Source organism: Notamacropus eugenii, chromosome X (assembly GCF_028372415.1).
Source record: "Notamacropus eugenii isolate mMacEug1 chromosome X, mMacEug1.pri_v2, whole genome shotgun sequence".
NCBI classification, from domain to species: Eukaryota; Metazoa; Chordata; class Mammalia; order Diprotodontia; family Macropodidae; genus Notamacropus; species Notamacropus eugenii.
Window position 1 is genome coordinate 65,296,737 of NC_092879.1, and position 16,661 is coordinate 65,313,397.

The following is a 16,661-nucleotide window of genomic DNA, read 5'->3' on the forward strand; positions in this document are numbered from 1 at the left end:
AATGACATCTCTTATCCATCCTTTTGTGACATGAGGTCTGATTTTTATTAACTATCATTGGGTATTGACAGTTACAAATAGACCATTTTCTCTGAAGAGACAATTTTGTCCATTTGTCTATGTTGTGCCTCGATTTCTAGTCCCAATTAAGTGAAGCCCAGAGGGCATTATCAGTGTTTTATTCTGAATTTTACTGTGAATGAGTCTAGAGTTACACATATACAATGCCAGTTAATTCAGCATTTTAGATAGTTCAGTTGCACCGACAAATGAAGATTATTAAAGACACGAGAAACCTCGAGTTGTTCGTAATCAATCACTTTATTTAGTGACCAACACAGAGGAAAGCCAAGAAAAGATAGAAGACTGAGTGCACGACGTAGAAGATGCAGAGCGCATCTAGGATGTTCAGCGTCATATCACAGAGGTGTCCTTAACTGGCTGGAAACAGGCTGCAGGATGATATTCCTCACTGGTGCCATGCTGTCTTGCGTGCTGTAATCCAGAGCACACCTGCAGCCCCAGGACAGTGACATTGTCTGACAGGAACCTGACACTGAGGAAGATCTTGTCTTACAAGGATCTTGGTTAGATAGACTTGGTGGTGCTACTGCTGCTGCTGCTGTTGCTGCAAAATGAATAGATTAAAAAATACCTCCTGACCCCTGGAAATGTGAGGCTCTCCAAAGCTGGAGGTTACTATACGTTCCTCCATCAAAAACACCATGTTACAAGTTCAATTCATGAAGAGTAAGAAACTACATTAAGTTGGAACTTGCTTACTCCGTACGTGTCTAGTTTTATCGTCATTTTGAACGTGTAGGATACGTCCGCATGACCTTAAGATCTTAACGTTTGGGGGTGAGGATCAATGAGCCAAGGGTGCTTACCTGACTGGAGAATGTCATGCTTCTAAGAGTCTGGAAGCCAAGTCTTGTTTTTGAAAATCTTTGTAGAGGTGCCAAGATTTTCCCTCAGAATATCTGGAATGAGCAGTAAACAACCTTGAGTTCCAACTTGAAAACCTTTGTAGAGGGACTGAGATTTTTACTCAACAGTCTAGAAAGAGCAGTAAACTACCTTGAGTTCCAACGTGAAAATCTTTGTAGAGGGACTGAGATTTTATTTTAACTCAGAATATCTAGAATGACCAGTACAAAACCTTGAGCCTCTACTTTCAGTTAGGTCGGGACTCTTGGGTTATCACTCACTTTCCCAGGGGAGGGAAGTTGATACCCTCCCTCTTAGACTTGTTGGCCCAGATTTAGGCTTTCCACGGAGCTCTGGCCCTCTATTTATACCCACAGTAGGGGTGACACTCCCATTGACCCAACAATGCTTGACATCTCAACAACTGCTCACAGTAGAGGCATTTTTACCAAATATGGTTGTACTGTCCTACTTGGCATAAAAAGGCTAAATTGCCTTTTTTAACCAAAATTAGTCCTATGGGTTTTGAAACCCAACAGTGGTGACACTGACTTTTTTTCACCATAAATGGTAATACCAACTTTAAAATCTGACATGCCTTTAATTTTCTTCATGCATGACACTCTGCAATGGGGTGTACTCTTGTCAGTCAATCAATCAAGCTGTACTTTTGATTGCTTAGTGTTTGGAAATACATATTTGAAAGTGAGGGAGCTGTGCTGCCTCCAGCTTTTGCTCTGCTAGGATAAGGTAATAAGCTGATTTTCTATTGGGAAGGTAATGGCACAAACGCGACTTTAAGAACTAGATGAGTTTTAAGGTACCTTCTCTCTCCAAATCTATGACAATTGTGCCGGTAGTCAGCACAGGTAAGTGGGAAAGTCACGTACACATTTGAAAGGAGAGCATGGAAGACGTGGACTGTGCTGTTCCTATGGAAATTACGAGCTCAGAAGAACAACAGCTGTGGCTTCCCCACCTTTGGAAGGTGAATGAAAATTGTAAAACCTGAAGGGACAGAAACCAAGGCATGATTATGTTACATTCAAATTTACCACTGCTGACAAAAGGGTAGTAATAGTAAGGCAATTCAAAACAAGACTTAGACAGATCACCTTTGTTCATGGATGACTACAATGAGTTGCTGTTGGACCCTGGGCTTTGACTCCCTGCTGTGAATCATTACTTTCCTCTTACCTTTTGTGTTGCAGGTTCCTCTGCTGTTTGTCTGCTCTGGATTTCAGGTCATTCAGACCCCTCTGCTGCTTTCCATATCTGCACTGGAACTGTCCATGGCTAAAAGGCAGTCTGTGTATAGAGTTCTGGGGTGTCTCCTAGAGGCCATTCTCACCCACATTTCAGCTGTTAGTGATTGAGTTCTGGGCAAATTCTCCCTTTCCATTACCTATTCTTGATCAGGGGCATACTTTGGGAAAATTCTGGCCTTCTTCTAACTGGGGTGTTCTACCATTCTACTTTATCAAGTCTGGTCACTGTTGGTGGATCCAAATGAAGGATTCTGACCCAGCATCCAACATTGCCCCCCCTGCTGTGAATGCCTGGCCCAAGGATGCAATTTTGTGTAAGATTCCCTTCGTCTATGCTGGGGTCTCCTTTTCAAGAGCTTCAGGTCCACCTCCTGCTTTCCCTCTAGACTGAAGGATTGCCTGAGACCATGTCTAATCAATGGAGATGTTTCTAGGGTTACTTCTAAAGTCCAAGGAACTGGTTCGATGAATGCTTGTGCATGGGTTTCCTTCTTACTCTCTTTGACTCATTTTCTCCAGGCAACTGATTAATAGGATTCTGGTTGAGATCCTGTTGTCAGTCAAGACTGATGAAGTATGGATGGTCACAAGAACAAATATTTACAGATATGAGGGGAAAAGTGCATGGCCAACAGAAAGGCTGTGGAAAGATTTCTGGGGTGCCTCCCTAGAGCCTGCAGGACAGGATACAAATGCTTAACTTTGCAGTTGAAACCTCTGTAACCTGCCATTACATTATCTTTCCAGCCTAAAGCACCACTATTTTCCTTCAGGGCTTCTGCCTTACTGGGCAGTTCTTTGTAAGTCCTGTCACCCTTTGCCCACCCTTTAGGTTTGACCAATATGGTCTGAAAGCTTCCTTCTTCCTTCAAGGCTTGCATTGACCCAGCCAAGCCTTTCTGACAGAGGTGATACAACTTGCATGATACCTTTCCGATTTTTTCCCCAACTTTCAATTCCTACACAGAATTCTGACTCAGTTAGACTCTCTCCATCCAATAATCAGCTCCTCTTGCTCATGGTCTCTGAGTCCTTTGCCTGAAACTCAGCTTAGATCCCATCCAAAGAAACTCTGAAGATTCTGAACCACCTTTCTGGTTTTTCTCAGTGGGATCTGGTAGGCCTTAGGAAAAAAAAAAAACTTTGAAAGTTTTTGGATAAACCTCCTACAGAAAAGTTTGTTTTCTTAAAATCATTATATGTCATCTGAGGGAGCATAGTGTGGAGGACACAACTCTGGACTGGGGGAGTCAGGGGACCTGGGATTGAATTGAGCCTCCCCTAGTAGCTGTGTCACCCTGGGCAAGGCCTTTAACCTCTGTGTCTCCATTTCCTCCTCTGTTGAGTTTAATGGAGTGTGATGTCCCTTCCCAGCTCCAAACCTGTGATCCTGTGACTGGGATGCTCTTTCCATGGACATTGTGGGGTTTCCCTCCCTCGCAAAGCACACCCTTGAGTCATGTCTTTTTTTTCTCTCTTTTCTTTCAGCAATTAGGATGAAAAACTTCCCCTGAAATTTAAAAGCCACTTATAAAGACTGCAGAGAGGAATCAAGATATAGATGCTAAGCCATGGCCAGGCTAACAGCTTGCCCAGCAGCCGCTCTCCCCCGGGGTCCTTTGTGGTTCCCAGCAACCTTTTTGCTGTTCCAAAGGTTCCCACCCCTCCAGTTCTTTGGCACGTTCTCAGCATCACAGAGGGGTGTGATGAGTTAGTTACTAGGTCTGAGCCCTGTGGCTCTCCCTCGAAGCATCCCCTTCCTCCCCTCCCCCACCCTGTGTTCCCCTCTGCCTCTCCATTGGCCCTTCTCTGTGGCCCCAGTCTGGCCCAGGTCTTTGGCTACCCAGTGCTGAATGCTGTCCAGACTCCCTCCTTGTTGGTTTGGCCACCTCCTTGCCTGGATCGATTGCTTGCGAGATGTCCTTCTCGCTCTCCAAGGACCCAGGAGTCCCTATCTCCCCAGCCCCACTTCCACTATGGCTCTGACTCCAGGGACCTCTGTCGAGATGCTTATGCAATCAATGGGGTGTTCCATTTGAACCCCTCCCCCCCACAATGCTCATCCTCTCTCTCTGTTGGGTTCTGTTGCTGGGGTGAGCTGTGGCTTTCCCTCTCTCTCTCTCCAGGCAGTTCCCGGTTGACCCAGGTCCTCCTCCCTTACAGCTGGCAGCCACGGGACATGGAAGAACAAAAAACCAGGGAGGCCTTGGGGCATATGGCCCAGGCCACCCAATACAAGTGCATTGGACTGTTGAGATGGAAGCCCGACTACGGGAAGGCTGCGAGCGAGTATGAGCAGGCCGCCTTAGCCTTCCTCAGGGCCAAGAGGCTGGAGGAGGCCTCAGAAGCCTTCCTCAAGGAAGCTGAGTCCCACGAGAGAAACAGAGCACCCCTGTGTGCCGCAATGGCCTATGAGCAAGCTGGCCTGTACCTGAGCAAGTCCAACCACCTGGAGAAGGCCGCCCAGGCCGTGAAGCAGGCTGTCTCCTGGTACCTGGAGTGTGGAGAAGCAGACACCGCAGCCTGGACCTTGAGGCGCTTCAGACAGCTGCTGGAGAGCCACATTCCGCACCAGGTGGTGTGTCTCTACCAGCAGGCATCCCAGCTATTTGAGGGGGAGAACTGCTTCTCGCTGGCCCTGGAATTCACTGGCCGAGCCTCCAAGGTGCTAGTGAGGCACAAGCGCTACAGGGACGCTGCGTTCTCCCTCGGCCAGGAGAAACACTTGTATATGGAGGTAGAGAGCTTCTCCATGTGCCACCAGACAGCCCTGGCACAATGTCTAGCCTACCTGTGTGACCTGGATTTCCCTGCTGCCTGCAAGTGCCTGGAACACAGCTGTATATGCTTCCCCAGTTTTCAAAGCAGCAGCGAATATGTGGCGATGGTAACTTTGCTGAATTACTATTTAGATGAGGACCAAGACGGAGTGGATGAGGTCTGCAGTTCTGTCTTCAAACATCTTGACAAGGAGTATGGGGAGATGACCGTGATTCTCAAGGTACCTGACCTCGAGAACCTGAGGACTAGGATTTTGCCACCTCCATCTAAATGCATGCCCAGCTCTGACAGCCAGAAGAAAACAGCCCCAACAACAAAGAAGGTGGAGAGCGAGGAAAAGAAGTTGGAGATGGTTGAGGAGGACACTAAGGAGGGGGAGGAAAAATTGGAGGACAAGGAGGAGGAAGACGATTACGTGTTCGGTCTGTCTATGGAAAGTCCCATCTGTTAACTTATCCTTCCTAGAACAACGAATAAATTAAAGCTAATGAAATAAGAAAAAAGTTCTGTTATACCTGTCTTTGGGGTGTGTGTGTGTGTGTGTGCGTGTGTGTGTGTGTCCTCTGTCCCGACATACCTATTCTCACCCTCCTTATTTCAAACGTGCATGCAACCCCTGGGGATCCTCCCCCTTCCCAATGACCCCTCTGTTCCCTCCTCTCAGAGTAGATTCATTCCATGCATGGTGAAATATTTTCTCTTTACTGACTGGTAATTACTGTCAGTAATGGGATCCAGTGGAAAACAATCAAATAGGTTAGTCTCAGCTTTCCCACTCTTCACCCTCTCCTTTCCCAATGATCATCACCGACATACTTCTCACATTAATAGACATTTTGACTGCTGAAACTCCTCAGCATGAGATTATAGAACACCTAAAACTTCTGAGACATTGTATATGCCTCCCCCATGGTTAACATTCTAAGACACATTGCCCAGACCTTGAAAACTGCAAATGACTTAGCCATTTCCCTGGAAAGTGGAAGTGAACTTCATTCAATCAGCTTGAGCTTGAGGCTCAGGTATAGGATAAGGAACAGGATCAGTTGTCAACCTGGAGGGGACTTGAGCAGGTCCACCCAGTGTAATCCCCTCATTTTACATCGGAGCTAGCCCTGGGCCCCAAAGAAGATAACTTACTCAGCAACCCGCTGGGGACAGGCCAGAGGAAACAGGCACAGGCAGGACGGGCCTTCTGGGTCTTTCAGTTCCAAACACAATGAAGAAGTGAACTCAAGTTGGTCAGGAAATGGGACCAGAGAAGAGAGAAAGACAAGTGACCAGGGAGGCATGGAACACCACTGACATGGTAATGCAAGCTTTCCCTAACCTCTCCCAGAAGGGACAGAAGTGCCTTTTACAGCAGGAATCCATAGCAGCTTTCAGATCCATCCCTGTCCTGCTTTTCTCCCTGTGCACATTTTCTTTTTCAAAATCATTCAACAGTATTTAAATTACCAAAAATTAATTGGAGCCAGATTGAGGAGGGTCCAACAGAACAACCACCTAAATTTCTTGACACATCTGAAATTCCCAAGGGAGTTTGGAAAGAAGGTAGAACTTGAAGCTTCACTTAGGAAACACATGCTAATAATCAGAAATATCCCAAAGTGGAATGAATCGTCTCAAGACAAAATGGATCCCCAGGCCGAGGAACTTGGGCAGCAAAGACCAGCTGAATTCTTGCTGGTTTCCTGCAAGGGAGGTCCTTGTCCAGGAGTTGGACTGAAATGGCCTCGGAATGCCCCTGCACCTGTCTAATTCTGTTTCACTTGGAGCCCATTAGACATGCAGACTGTTTGCAAAACTGGGAGAGAAGTCATGGAACTCCCCTGGACATCTCTAGAGTGTTCCCTGCATGACACGATATGACTATATGTATAGCCCCTAAAATAAAATTGCCTCCAGGATTGTGTTGGCTCTCATGTTAATGTGAATCAGGGAAAAACCTTTTCTATTCCTTCCCAAAAGAACACTGAAAGTAGAACAAGTTCCCATCAATATGACCGCCTCTCCAGCAATACACAAATGCTGATTCCTTCCATGGAGGGGTGGTCCTCTTAAGCTTGCTTTGAGTATCCTGGACCCCTCTGGCAGCTTGGTGAAGACTCAGAACACTTTCAGAAAAATATCCTTCAATGCAAAAAATATATAGGCTTACAAGGGGGACTAATTATGTTGAAATAAAGATGTATTTTCTTTTTCTCCAGCATATGTAATGGATGTCCTGAAATGCATCAGAATGATGCTGCCCTAGGAAAGAGTGTTGCAAGGTAAATGAGGTCATAAAGACAGATTTCCTTAGTGCTGCTTTCACGTTCACTTCCAGTCACAGATGTTATTATGGTGTGGATGTGCATGCCCCTGTAGAACGCCCACCAGAAGCATTCTTATCCATCGTCCCTTCTGCCCCCTCTCTCCACCCCTGCCAGGGTCTACCAGTCCTTTAAAGACCTATGAGTCCATGTCACTGTGCACCAGAGTACTGATTTTCACAGCAGTGGAAATCCACCTCTGCTCTCCCTTCTACTGACCAAAAAGGAACACCACAATCATGAATTAGTTTACTGAGAGCAGCATACTAAGCCTTCAAGGTGAGTGTTTCTTGGATAGTGCTTTTTTTGTCTTTTTCTCCTTTGGATCTGTGATGTCACTGATGTGGAGAACTCTCAGGATGAAAACTTACTCCACAGATGAACCTCACTTCACAGGACTTCGGGAGGTTCTTGGTGAGAGACTTGGCTGTTCCAGGTGGGACTTCCCAACCAGAGCTGAAGTCACTTTTCTGATTGCCAGCCTGACCCCTCTATCAACCAGCCCATGTTCCTATTGTCTTTTCTTAGAGCATGTATTTGAAAGAAAACAAAATACACCATCTATGCCAAAATGACCCTTTTACCCTCAGTTGCACTTGACTCATTTTAAGATGGTGACCTAGGAGAACAAAGCACAAAGTCGAAAACGGTGATGTTTTATTACGGGGATGAAACTGGATCTCGAGAAAACCTGTTCTCCGTGTTGAATTATGTCACTGTTTCCCAATTTTGTCTCTCTTTTCATGATTTAATGGGGACAAGATGCATGGGCTGCTAATTTCAATGGATCTGCTGGAAACTTGTCATTCGATATACCATTCCATGGAACGTAGAATTCCATGGCAAAGAAACTCCAGGCTTGACAGCTATGCCAAGAAAGCTGAAAGTTTAAAAGGAAGTCACTGCAAATGGCGGGATGTAATTAATATTGTCAGAAAGTGGAGTAAGATAAGTAGCAAACAAAATGTGAAGGAAACTCCCGGCAGCAGGCAAAAGGAGCGCCACTAGTGATAGAGCAGAAAGTGTTCAGTTCCCTTCTCTAGGAGTAAGGCTAGAGATGACTTTCTAATGCCTAAGGCAGACCTATTCCTTTGTCTGCAGGAAAATCATCCGTGGCTTCAGTCAGGAAGCAGAAGCTTCCTTCAGTCAGGTAAATCACTAAGCAGGAAGATAAAAGTTCACTTTCCATGAGACCTCTTCTGAATCTCCCGTTCCCTCAATACTCATTCCTAGATAGACCAGTGGAGTGCCCAATTTGGAGGAGGCAGAACACTGCTGCAGAAACCCAGACTAAGTTTCCAATACATCTTTGCTGTCTTGGTCCAAAACATCATGGATTCAACTGGATTAAACGAGTGCAAGGAGCTTCTCAATTCAAATCATCTCCTATCTCTAGGTCTATACCAACTGCCCCCAGGCCCAAAAGTGCTTTCCTGTTCCTCCTTCACTTCTCAGCATTCCCGGGTTCTCTCAGGATCATTTCAAGCATCCCCTTCTATACAGGGCCTTGGCCAGTTTCCGGGCCACTAGGACCTCTCCTTCCAAAGGAACCTCCCATCTACTTTGTATGTGTCTTGCATGTTGCTCTACGTGGACATATTGGCTTTAGCTAGCAGACACAGTAGATAGGGAGCCAGCCCTGGGATCAAGAAGATTGGAGTTCAGGTTCTGTCTCAGATAATGCAGAGCTCTGTGACCCTAGTCAGATCATTGTTTAAAAACTGCCTCAAGTTCACCATCTGCAAACTGGAGATAATGAATATACCTCCCAGGGTTGTGGTGAGGACCAGCTGAGGTGGTAGAATAAGCGCCTGCTCTCTTTCCCTTACACAACAGATAGCCAGGTGGCATGGGGGGTATGGAGCCTTGTTCCCATCAGTCCTTGTGTCCCCATGTATCTGTCCATGTACTCCCATCAGTCTGCGTGTCTGCCATCAGTCTCTCCATGTTTCCCCACCTGTGCTTGTGTCCTCATCTGTCCATGTCTCCCCATCTGTTTGTGTGTGCCCATATGCCTGTGTCTCTCTCTGTCCTTGTATTCCCACCTCTCTGTCTTTGTGTCCCCATTTGTCCGAGTCTCCCCATCTATGTGTGCCCATTTGTTAGTGTCCCCATCTGTCCGTGTCTCCCCATCTGTCCTTCACTAGACACTTTTGAAAGACCTCCTGCTGTGGTTGTTGCTCCCTTGGTTGGTTCCTGTACTGTTCCTTGGAGGGCACTGAGGTCCGTTGCTTGTGTTCCTTTCAGCATGTCTGTGGTCCCTCTCTAGGCCGAGGGATAAGGCCAGGGTCCCTGCATTTAAAATCTCTCTGGGCCTATTTCTTTTAAGTAATTTGTTATCAGATTGAGGGTTTTTTTTTTTTTGCACATTCTTCTCCTCTTTCCCTGATGAGTTCATTTGGGGGATTGTGGCCTAGTTCCTGGGGTCCCTCTTGATAAAGGGGCTGTTTCCTCTTTAGTACCTGTTCAGGGATCATTTTAGTGGCTTGCTACTGGCACCTCAGTTGGGATCCTACGCTGTGAATCATTCCATAGACCTTAGATTTATTTGTGCAGACTCCTCTTCTGTGTCCTGGGTCTTGATTTCAGACCATTGTAGGTACTCTGGTCATTTCTGTGTATACACTGGAACGATCTTGGGTCAATCGACATTCTGTAGATAGATTTCTGTAGTGTCTGCTAAAACCCATCCTCAGTCCCCCACTGTGAGTGATGGATTTCTGCGTGGATACTGGCTGACTCTTCCCTTTTCTTCAGCAGGGGGGCATTTTTCAGGTATTTTGGCAGTGTTCGGGCTGCATTTTTGCTCCACTTCCCGCTTTCCCTGTAGACTGAAGGATGGCCTTGGGATCAAGTGTCATAAGTGGAGACATCTCTAGGATCATTGGTAAGGTCCAAGTAGCTGGCACACTGACTTCCTCTGCATGGACTCTCTTGTTGTGCTTTCTGACAGTCTTTTGCACTGAGCAGTTGATTTTGGTGATTCTGGTTGAGATCCCATTATCGGTCATGACTGAGGAAATGTTGAAGGTCCCAAGAACTTCTTTTGACAGATTTGAGGGGATCTGTTCTGTGGGCCTCTGAAGGGCCCCCTGCTGTGCGTGTGGACTAAATGTTTTGGGTTTTGCTTCAGAATCCTCAGGAGATTTTCCCAGTAACTACCATGTCCTTGGATCAATGGTTGTAGTGTTCCCTTAAAGGAGCCCTTTGGAGGACCTGCTGCTTTGTCAGCTGGCACCTCAGGTACTTCCTGTGTTCCCCTTGCTCAGCATTTAGGGACATTGCTGCTGCTCACTTCAGCAAATCATTCCTCTGTATTCCACCTGTAGGCCCAGAGGTAGCATCAGTGTCCCTCCATCTATCACTCCGGGCTCCTTTTGTGTTAACCCATTTGTTCCCGGGTTGGGTTTGTTTTGGACCATTCTTCTCCTTGTTGCTGAGGAGCTCATTTGCGGAATTCTGGCCAAGTACTGGGGTCCCTCTTGGACCAGGGGCTTTCTTCTCTCCAGTCAGCGCTCATGGATCACTACAGGGGTTTGCTGGTCGAACTTGGGTTGGGACCCCCTGCTGTGAATGTTGAAATCCCTCTTAGCCTTTTGGGTTGCAAATTCCTCTTCTCTTTCGCCTGAGTCTGGATTTCAGGCCATTCAGGCCCCTCTGCTGCTTCCCATGTCTGCAGTGGAACTGTACAGGGCCTTCAGAAAGAGGAGCAGGGCAGGCTCCAGGTGAGTCTGGAACCCACCAAGGCCAATGGTGACTTTCCCATCTCCATTCTCCCTAGCACTAGTGTCCCCCGGACACAAAACTTCCTGGAGATGGCTGTAGCTATCCACCCTGGGTAGAGATTCCCCCAGTGGCAGAATCCAGGACATGCTTGTGAGCATCACTGAGCAGACCAGTGTCATTCACCCCTAGGGCATGTAAGAAAGCCTCTGAAGGCTGGGTTTGAGGGCAGCACGAGGAAGAAGAAAGCCAGTCTCTCCTGCTTATGCCAGACTCAGCTCAGCAAATGAAGAAGGACCTGTATTACCATCATGCTAGTCATCTATGTTTCTGGTACATCCCTGTATATTCAGGTCATGATGTAAAAGGACGCGAGGTGCCATGGCCCCAAGATTTCACAAAGCTAGTTCTGGGGGGGGAGGACACAGGAGTAGTAACCAGAGCTTTCCTTAGATTATTTATTGTGAAATTCTTCTGAGTTCGCATCCCTAGCTTTACTTCTTTAGAAACCATTCCTGATGAAATTCAGCACTCTCACTTCCAAAGAAATGCTTAATGTGAATGAGCCGCGTGACAAACATCCAGTCTGCTAGGCATGAGAATTTGTAGCTGCACTGGCTTGGGGATGGGTCTGAATTTGGTTTTCCAATCTTTGCCCAAGGATTGACGGGTACATATATGTCAGTAAACTGTGACATGCTCTGTGTTCACAATCTTTGTAGAGGGACTGAGATTTTCACTCAGAAAGTTTGGAAGGAGTAGTAAAGAACCTAGATGGGGATGAGACTTTGGGGAAGATTCCTCTCCTCTCTGCCTGGGCCTACATTTCAGCCCTTGTTGGTGCCTCTGTCCTTTCTATGTACTCTGTGCTATTGTGCTCGACATACACACTGTCTGTGAATAGATTTCTGCTATGTTTGCCCGAGTGCACCTACAGACTCCCCACTGTGAATGATTGAATCCTGGCTGGATTTGGGCTGTCCATTCCATTCCTTGATAAGGGACACACTTTTTGGCTGCTTGAGCCTCGTACTGGCTGGGCTTTTCCTCCATTGCACTTTCTAAGGTTTGCACCCTGTTGGTGGATGGATGTGAGGGAATGTGGCTAAGAGTGTATTGTATGTCCCTCTGCTGGGAAGGACTTTATCATGTATGAGATTTTGTGGGAGATTCTCTTTCTCTTTCCCGAGGTCCCCATTTCAGGAGCTTCTGGTCCTCTTCCCGCTTTCCCTACAGCCTGATGCATCTGTCTGTGTGTCCCCATCTCTTCCACGAGTTCCCTTCTGGCAGTCTGCATAGACTTCTGGGAGTGTGCTGGAGCCCATCCTCACCCCTACCCCACTGTGAGTGATTGAATCCTGGATGTATTCTGGCCATCGATTCTCCTTTCTTTACCAGGGGCACACATATCGGGTCCTTTGGCAAGGTTCTGCCGCTTCTGTTGGCCCATTGACCTTACCAAGGTCTGCAGACTGTTGGTGAATGGATGTGAGGGAATATGGCCATGAGTGTAATGTATGTCCCCTGCTGTGAAGCACTTTGGCGTCTTTGTGATTCTTCTGGGCTCAAGGTGTAGGCACTGACACAGTCTAAGTGTCCCTGTATCCAAAGTCTCTCTGGGCCTATTTTTTTTTCACCTATTTGGTATTTCTTCCTGCACTTTCTTCTCCAGTTCCTGTGTTCCCTCTTGACCAAGGGGCTGTCTACTCCCCAGTGGTTTTGAAAGGATCATTTTAGAGGGTTGCTACTAGAACCTCAGGTGGGACCCCCTCTGTGAATTACTACTTCCCTGTAAGCTTGTTGTTTTCCCGATTCCTCTTCTGTTTGCCTGTGTCAGGATTTCAGCCCATTCTGGCCCCTCTGCTGCTTTCCATGTATATGCTGGAGCTGTCCTGGGCCAAAAGGCAGTCTGTGCGTGGATTTCTGGGGTGTCTGTTAGAGTTGATCATCAGCCCCCCGACCAATGTGAGTGCTTGAATTCTGGTTGGATTCCCAGTGTCCATTCCATTTTCTGGATCGGGGCATGCTTAATGGGTACTTTGCCAAGGTTCTGGACGTGCTTTTCCTCTGTGGGACTTTTTATGGTCTTTGCATTGCGTGGTGGATGGATGTGAAAGAATCTTACCAAGGGTGTAATGTGGGTTGCCTTGCTGTGAAGGACTTTGGCTAGGATGGGATTTGGTGGAAGATTCCCTTTCTCTGTACCTGGGCCTCCATTTCAGTTGCTTCAGGTTCACTTCCTGCTCTCCCTCTAGACTGAAGGATTTCCTTGGGACCCAGTGTAATCAGAGGAGATGTGTCCAGGGTCACTTCTAAAGCCCAAGGAACTGGTTCAATGATTGTTTCCATGTGGGCTTTCTTAATTAATTAGTTAATTAGGATTGCTAATCTTAATCACAAAATGATAATCAATCTGTAGCTTTTACACCTAAAAAATAAAAAATGATTCTGTATCATCAGAGGGATTATAGTGTAGTGGATAAAATTCTGGACTTGGGGAGTCAGGGGACCTGGGTGTGAATTGAGCTTGCCTTAGTAGCTGTGTCACATGGGGCAAGTCTTCTAACTTCCATGTCTCCATTTCCTGCTCTGGTGACTTGAATGACCTGTGATGTCCCTTCCCACCTCCACACCTGTGATCCCATGACTGTGAGGTTGTTTCCAGAGGACATCTCAGGGTTTCCCTCCCCCATAAAGCACACCCTTGAGTCATGTTTGCTTTCCTCCCTTTTCTGTCAGCAATTAGCATTCAAAGTTTTCCTGGAGATTTAAAAGGTGTTATAAAGACTGGCAGAGGTGAACCCCTGGTGAAAGAGAGTAACACCTGGACAGGCTAACAGCTTGACCAGCAGCCTCCCTCCCAGTTCCTAGGTCTGAACCCTGTGGTTCTCCCTGGGACTGACCCCCGTCCCTTCCCACCACTCTGTGTTCCCCTCCACCTCTCCATTGGCCCGTTTCTGTCCAGCCTCTCCTTTTTATCTCCCCCAGTCTGCCTCAGGTCTTTGGCTACCCAGCTCTGAATGCTCTACAGACTCCCTCCTTGTTGGTTCAGCCACCTCCCTGCCCATAAGGATAGCTTGCGAGAGGCCCGTCTTGCTCTCCCTGGACCCAGGAGGCCCTCTATCTCCAGCCCCACCTCCACCGTGGCTCCGACTACGGGGACCTCTGTCAGGGTTCTTCTGGAATCGATGCAGTGTTCCATTGGCATTCCTCCCCCCCACACTCTGCCCCCCACACTCCATTGGGTTCTGTTGCTGGGGTGAGCTGTGGCTCTCCCTCTCCCTCTCCCCAAGCCCTTCCCCCTTGACCCTGGTCAGTCCCAGACATGGAAGAACAAGAAACCAGGGAGGGCCTGTTGCATATGGCCCAGGCCACCCAACGCAGGTGCATCGGGCTGTTCAGATGGAAGCTGGACTACGAGAAGGCTGCGAGCGAGTATGCAAAGTCCACCTTAGCCTTCTGCAGAGCTAAGAGGCTCGACCAGGCCATGGAAGCCTTCCTCAAGGAAGCCGAGGCCCACGAAAAAAGCCGGGTGCCCCTTCCTGCGGCCATGGCCTACGAGCAAGCTGGCCTGTACCTGAGCAGGTCCGACCACCTGCAGGAGGCCACCCAGGCCATGAAGCAGGCTGTCTCCTGGTACTTGGAGTGTGGAGAGGCAGAGATGGCATCCTGTACCTTGAGACACTTCACCTACTTGCTTGAGAGCCAGATCCCGCACCAGTTGGTGTGCTTCTACCAGTGGGCATCCCAGCTATTTCAGGGGGAGGACCCCTTCTGGAAGGCCCTGGACTGGACTGAGGAAGCCTCCAGGTTGCTGCTACGGCAGAAGTGCTACGGGGATGCTGTGATCTCCCTTGGCCAGGAGAAGCACTTGTATGTGAAGGAAATGTGCTCCTGCTTGTGCCACCAGAGAGCCCTAGCGCAGTGTCTAGCCCCGCTTTGTGACCTGGATTTCCCTGCTGCCTGCAAGTGCCTGGAAGGCACTTGTCCCTATTTGCCCACTTTCAAGTTCAGCCCCCAGTATGATGGGATGGTAACTTTGCTGAGCTTCTATGAAGACCAGGACCAAGATGCAGTGTACCAGGTCTGCACCTCCCCTGTCTCTTAAGACCTGGACCAGGGCTACAGGGAGATGACCACATTGCTGAAGGTACCTGGTGGGAGAACCTGTGCTTCCTAGAACAATGACTTAATTAAAGCTAATTAGTGAAAAAATAAAAGTTCGCTTACCCCTGGGGTGTGTGTGTGTGTGTGTGTGTGTGTGTGTGTGTGTGTGTGTGTGTGTGTGTGTGTGTGTGTGTGTGTGTGTGTGTGTTTGCGTGGGTGTGCTTTCTCCCATCTTACCTGTTCTCAGCCTCTTTATTTCAAACGAGCATGGAAGCCTTTGGCTTCCTCCCCCTTTCCCAGTGACTCTTCCCCATCCTTCCAGAGAAGAATCGTTCCTTCCATGGGTAAATGTTTTCCCTTGACGCATTGGTTCCAGTGGAAAACCATCAATTAGGTTGCTCTCTGCTTTCCCACCCCTCTCCCTCTCCTTTCCCAGTGATCATCAAGACCTACTTCTTACATTAATTGACATTCTGAGTGCCCAAACTCCTCAGGATGAGATTGTAGAGCACGGAAAACTTCTGAGATTTTCTTCACGCCTCCCCCATGGTTAGTATTTTAAGATTTACTGCCCAGACTCTGAAGTGTGCAAATGACTTAGCCTTTTCCCTGGAAAATGGAAATGAACTTCATTCATTCAGCTTGAGCTTGAGGCTCAGGTGGGGGATAAGGAACAGGATCAGTTGTCAATCTGTATGGGACTTGAGCAGGTCCACCCAGTCTAATCCCCTCATTTTACATAGGAGGTAGCCTTGGGGCCCAAAGAAGATAACTTACTCAGGAACCCACTGGAGACAGGCCCCAGGGAACAGGCACAGGCAGGATGGGCCCTCTGGGTCTTCCAATTCCAAATTCAAGGAAGAAGTGAAACCAAGTTGGTGAGGAAATGGGAGCAGACAAGGGAGAAAGACATGTGACCAGGGAGGCATGGAACACCACTGACATGGTAATGCAAGCTTTGCCTAACCTCCCCCAGAGGGGACAGAAGTGCCTTGTGCAGAAGGAATCTAGTATCTTTCATACCCATCCCTGTCCTTCTCTTCTCTCTGTACACAGATTTTCTTGTTGAGCATTGGGAAACTTCTTTTCCCTGGAAAGCTGATTAAGGGGATCTGGTTCAAGATCCTCCTGACAGGAACGACTCGGGGAATACTGAAGGTCACCAGGATATCTTTCCACAATTTTGGAAGGATCTGTTCTGTGGTCCATAGAAGGGCCCCCACAATGACTGCCTGCTCTGTCTGGAGGGTTTTGTCTCATTGTCATAATTTCTTGCTCTATGGCATTCCTAGCTGGGAATGGGCCCTTCCACCAATGCTCCCTCTAACTCAGGAGACTTTCCCAGTAACCACCATTGCCTTGGATCATTTTCTGCAGTATTCCCTCAAAGGAGCCCCTTGGAGGACGTCCTGCTTTGTCTGCTGGCGTCTTGGATAGTTCCTGGGTTCCACCACCTGATCACTCAGGCCCATCGTTTGTGTTCACTTCAGCAGTACACTTCCTCTGTGGTCCACCTACAGGCTGTGATGCAGCATCA

At 47.8% G+C, this 16,661-nt stretch overlaps 1 protein-coding gene, 1 long non-coding RNA gene and 1 pseudogene across 2 annotated transcripts; 2 read left to right on the forward strand and 1 right to left on the reverse strand.

Annotated features, from left to right (window-relative positions):
• Positions 1–302: 302 nt before the first annotated feature.
• On the reverse strand, positions 303–1,272 carry LOC140515415 (uncharacterized). Its single transcript, XR_011971019.1, has 3 exons — positions 1,081–1,272; positions 891–983; positions 303–628 (listed from the first exon to the last, which is right to left on the reverse strand). It is a non-coding gene; the product is annotated as an uncharacterized lncRNA (long non-coding RNA).
• Positions 1,273–4,377: 3,105 nt separating this feature from the next.
• LOC140516347 (gamma-soluble NSF attachment protein pseudogene) lies at positions 4,378–5,430 on the forward strand (annotated as a pseudogene).
• An 8,912-nt stretch (positions 5,431–14,342) lies between these two features.
• LOC140516349 (gamma-soluble NSF attachment protein-like) lies at positions 14,343–15,125 on the forward strand. The gene has a single exon (XM_072627321.1). It carries the CDS (start codon positions 14,343–14,345, stop codon positions 15,123–15,125), a length of 783 nt encoding a protein of 260 aa, XP_072483422.1.
• Positions 15,126–16,661: the final 1,536 nt, after the last annotated feature.